This window comes from Engraulis encrasicolus, chromosome 18, assembly GCF_034702125.1.
Source record: "Engraulis encrasicolus isolate BLACKSEA-1 chromosome 18, IST_EnEncr_1.0, whole genome shotgun sequence".
Lineage (NCBI taxonomy): Eukaryota > Metazoa > Chordata > Actinopteri > Clupeiformes > Engraulidae > Engraulis > Engraulis encrasicolus.
The window spans coordinates 26,319,605-26,324,099 of NC_085874.1; the positions used below are offsets into that span (position 1 = coordinate 26,319,605).

Below are 4,495 nucleotides of genomic sequence, written 5' to 3' on the forward strand. Positions count from 1 at the left end.
TGAATGCACACTTGTGCAAAATGGGCCAAAGGGCCCTTCTCCTGAGAGCAAGTTTGATCTCAGCAAATCTACGCGATTTAAATACCTCCAGATTAATTATTCACCCCTTGCGCACGCGCGCGCACACACAGACACAGACACAGACACAGACACAGACACAGACACACACACAACTCTGGCAGGGGATGGGGGCTCATTTTAAATGTAAAAATATGCTCCCTCCCCTGAGTCCTGGTACAATTCCTGAGCAATTTCAACTGAACCAATGACCCAACTCTTGATGGAATATTGATGTATGTTAAAGCCTAGTCATTCTGAGCGCGCTGCCAAGAAAGTGCACAACTCTGCATTTGTGTCAGACCTACATTTCACCACCATCAACATATTTTTAAACAATGAGCAAAAAACCCCACCATAAAACAACAGATTCTGAAGACCTACATCTCCATGACCATAGCAAGCTTATGCTTATCCACTCACTCTTTTTTTATCCTGACAGATGCTTCTAGAGCGTAAGAGACAGATCTGTCAGTCAGTGACGCATCTCTCCAAAGACTGCCATGACTAAGATTCCAAACGCACATACCTTTTATTTGGAACAGTCCATTTTTAAAACAGGCAATATGAAGAAAAAGGATTTTTAAAGGCTTTCTGTTAAAGAGGATGCAAAAAACAATCAATCAATCGAAACAAAATGAAACAAACAGACAAACAAAAGAAGAAACCCCAAAGGGTCGTATAAGGTCACTGTAGTCGCAGGTAGCTCTTGCAGAGCTCGTGGTCCCTAATGTCCCCCCAGCCGCCGTTCTTGACGTGGGGCGCCACCCCGCCTGCCCCGTTGGCCGGCAGACGCTTGGTGATGAGCAGGCTCTTGGGGAAGAGCTGGTTCCCGCTGCTCTGCAGCACGTTGTCGATCTTGGTCTTCTGGCCGGTGGGCATGCAGGCGCTCTTCTTGTGGTGCATGCCGCAGTCGCCGGCGTGGAAGATGCGCGGCGCCTCGCACACCATCACCTTCCAGAAGGTGGGCAGGCAGGTGACCGTCAGGTGCTGCAGCGACCAGTCCCAGTTGTAGTCGTCGTACGTGCAGAAGGCGTCCGTGCACTGGATGAGCTGCTGGTAGGTCTGGCGCGTCAGGGCCATGCCCATGTTGTGCTCGGTGGACTTCCAGGCCTTGACCTCCACGCGGTTGGCCTTGCTCGAGTAGCCCACATGGCCATAGCTGCCCAGCGACAGCACGCTGCAGTCGGGGCACTGCTCGCGCTTCAGGGCGGCCATCATCCGCAGCATGTGGTAGAAGTCCGGCGCAAGGTAGTGGTCCTCTTCGATGAGGAGCACCAGGCCCTGGTGGTCCTTCAGCACGTGCACGCGGTCCCACACAAAGTGCAGCTTCCACCACCAGTGATGCTTGGTCTGGGAGAACTTGGCCTCGCGGTAGTGGCCGAAGGAGTCCGGGAACTCAGCGTTGATGCAGCCCAGCTTTAAGGCCTCCTTCTTGGGGATGTCGCGCGGGCAGTCCTTGGGGTCGTTGCCCGGGAACTCGCGCGGGTACAGCTGGATGCTGAAGGGGAAGAAGATCTGCAGCACGGCGCAGAAGTCCACCGAGGCCACCACCTGGTTGATCTCGGCCGACCAGTAGTCGTGGCTGAAGATCAGCAGGATGCTCTCCACGCCGCGCGCCCTCCTCAGACTGTCCACCAGCAGGCGCAGGTACTCGGGCCGGTTGTGCACCTGCACCACCACCACCAGGTCGTCCTTCTGCCGCGCCGCGCGGAACTTCTCCTGGTTGCGGATGGTCTGGTCGAAGTTGAGCTGGAACACGATGCTGCGGTAGACCAGCGTGGCGTTGTCCGCCTGCGCACTGGCCGCCGCGGCCGCTTTCTCTACCGGCGTCTCATTGGCCGCTCTCCGGCTCACCGGCACCGTGGTGTGGTGGACCTGGGGTTGGGGCTGCCCTTGGGCCTGTTTGATCTGTTGGATCTGGGCCTGGTTGATCTGGTGGATCTGGGCCTGGGCCTGGAGCTGGAGCTGGGGCTGGGGCTGGACCTGGACTTGCGGCTGGGGCTGGGGTGGGGCCTGTGCCTGGTTGTTGTTGTTGTTACTGCTGCTACTACTGCTACTGCTGCTGCTGCTGCTGCTGAGGACGCCGCCGCTGCTTCCTGCTCCTCCTTTCCTCGACGCCGGCTCCGCCTCCTTGGGGAACACCGCCGCCTTCCGCTGCCGGTTGCCGTTGCTCCACACAGCGAAACCGCAGATCACCACCACCACGGTCAGAATCACCACCTTCCTCTTGTAGACGCGGAATCTCATGGTAGGCACGCTGCGCACTGTTCCGTCGACGGGAGCAGGCAGGGAGGACTTGGCCGGAGAGGAAAAACGGGGTGAGATGCTGGAAGGCAGGGTGGCTCGCCCAGGGGAGGCTGCGGGCAGGTGTGCGGGCAGGCCTAGAGTGGTGCAGATCTTCTTTTTTTTGTTGGTTCTCCAAACGGTTTCCCTTCACATTGGGAATGTAAACATGGACTGTGTTGCGTTGTGTGTTATAAACACTTTAGGGGTCTCCAGTAAGGCATTGTGCTTAGAGTCCTGTGGCGACAGGAAGCTTCTGCAAACTGCAACACACAAAAGAGAAGGGGGAACAATAAATAATCGCTATGCTCTTTCCGGGCTAACAGAGTGCTTTTTAACACTGCTTAATGTACGCTGATAAATCACATTAAGCATCATGAATGCCATAGAGAGCTACAAGCTTGTGTGACGGTCGGACAGCCATTGTTTATGTCATTTCCTGAATTCATGTAAATGATACTCTCTATGTCAACACACAACCATTTCCATCTTACGGTCTCTGTTATTGCTACATTCAGAGAACAACCAGCACATGTTAGTAGTCTTTCTCAGTAAAAAAATGAAAGCAAAGCATTAAAAGTATTCTCAGTATATTGGGATTGGTGTGGTCTGTTATGTAATAGCCTAAATCATCGTATTCACTTATTAAGAACTAGACCTCTACGTGAGGGGGCAATTGAGGACAGGTAATGCACCTGCACATCTGAGGACAGAAGACACGTATGCCATTCACGGCTTTACAGTGTTAGATTCATTTGCATCATTTTCAATCGTAATGCTCTGCTTTGGGGGTCGGGGTCGGGGGGGTACAAAAATCATGGTTGTGAATGAATGGTAGCAATATTTACATTGACTGTACTGAACCCTTCTTAGCCTTCGTTGAAACCACCAACGCACTCAGAACAAGACGGAACAAAAATGTTATTTACACTTCCTCAACAAACCAATAACACACCGTGCATCACTTAGCATCATGCACTATTATTTAGCGTGTTAGTTTGTATCATTTTGGCAACCACCGTGTTGGAAGCTTGGGACTGCTTCGTGCATTGCTTGAGAGATGTGAAAACCTTTTAATAATTTAGGGAGCACAAACTACTCAAGGAATTATGTTTGAGAGTTGACACTTATTTCGCTACTCAAAACGCGCATGTCGACAAACCAGAGTCTTGTGACAACCCGCCGTCCAAAACAACACAACACCAACCAAATAGAAAGGTTCGAATCCTTCTGCAATGCAAGATGAGCCGCACTTGCATTGAGACTGGCTAACAAGTCAATTATGATGCCCATGGGCACACGCAACAAGATTAGACCATTATTCGGACAAGCCATGTTGCACGTACACTGTTGTTCAATTAACTATTATTCATCGACAGCTAGCTCTGTAGTCGTACAGCACCACTGAATAGCTTGGGTAGAGATGTCATGCAGCTCTGAAAATCAGACATTAACAACAGTTGCTCTGCAGTTCGATATGTTATTCCCAATAACGCAGTTTTATGAATGACAGCAAAAAAACAGCGTTAGCTGTCAATGTGCATTACCAGCCTATGTTAGCTTAATCAAGGTCTGAATACTAAGCACGACATAGCGGTACACGTTAGCTATTACTTGACAAATAATTATCGACAGAAGATGTGTCGCAATCAGATCCTTCAGGGTAGGAGAAAGTAAGATCGCAAAAAATGACTTACCGCCAACGTGGGCGTGCAGAAAGACCCTCGACTCCAGCTTTAACGACGCTGTGGTGTGAGAAATGCATTCAGCTTCATTTTGTCCCTACTTTGGACTAATTTCGTGTCTGCTTAAAAAAAAAGATGCTGGAACAGCTATGGAACCACTGCCTGCCGACCCCTTACCCACAATGCACTACACCTCTGGGGGTGGGGGGAGGGGACGGGGTGCACGGCAAACAAGAGAGATCCATGAGAAGGATGATGTCAGGAACGGCGAAACTTACATCCATCCTCTCTCGCAGCCCTTTCAGAGGATGCATATATCAAACGATGACTCCAATACACATCACTTAGAAGTATGTTCTAATTAGTCGAAAAAACACTAGTGAGCCAATGCCAATATTATTATATATGGTTAGTAGGAAGCTATGTTTTGTCCGGCTTTCCATGGACCATGTTTTATGTGTATGTAA

At 50.7% G+C, this 4,495-nt stretch overlaps 1 protein-coding gene across 1 annotated transcript; it reads right to left on the bottom strand.

The window, feature by feature from the left end:
• Positions 1 to 565: 565 nt before the first annotated feature.
• Positions 566 to 4,242, bottom strand: mgat2 (alpha-1,6-mannosyl-glycoprotein 2-beta-N-acetylglucosaminyltransferase). The gene is made up of 2 exons (XM_063222450.1): positions 4,041 to 4,242; positions 566 to 2,606 (listed from the first exon to the last, which is right to left on the bottom strand). The coding sequence occupies exon 2, from the start codon at positions 2,305 to 2,307 to the stop codon at positions 745 to 747; it is 1,563 nt and encodes a 520-aa protein (XP_063078520.1). The 5' UTR covers positions 2,308 to 2,606; positions 4,041 to 4,242; the 3' UTR covers positions 566 to 744.
• Positions 4,243 to 4,495: the final 253 nt, after the last annotated feature.

Excerpts from the sequence above, each read along its gene's own strand:
- mgat2 (XM_063222450.1), bottom strand. The coding sequence starts at position 2,307 with ATGAGATTCCGCGTCTACAAGAGGAAGGTGGTGATTCTGACCGTGGTG.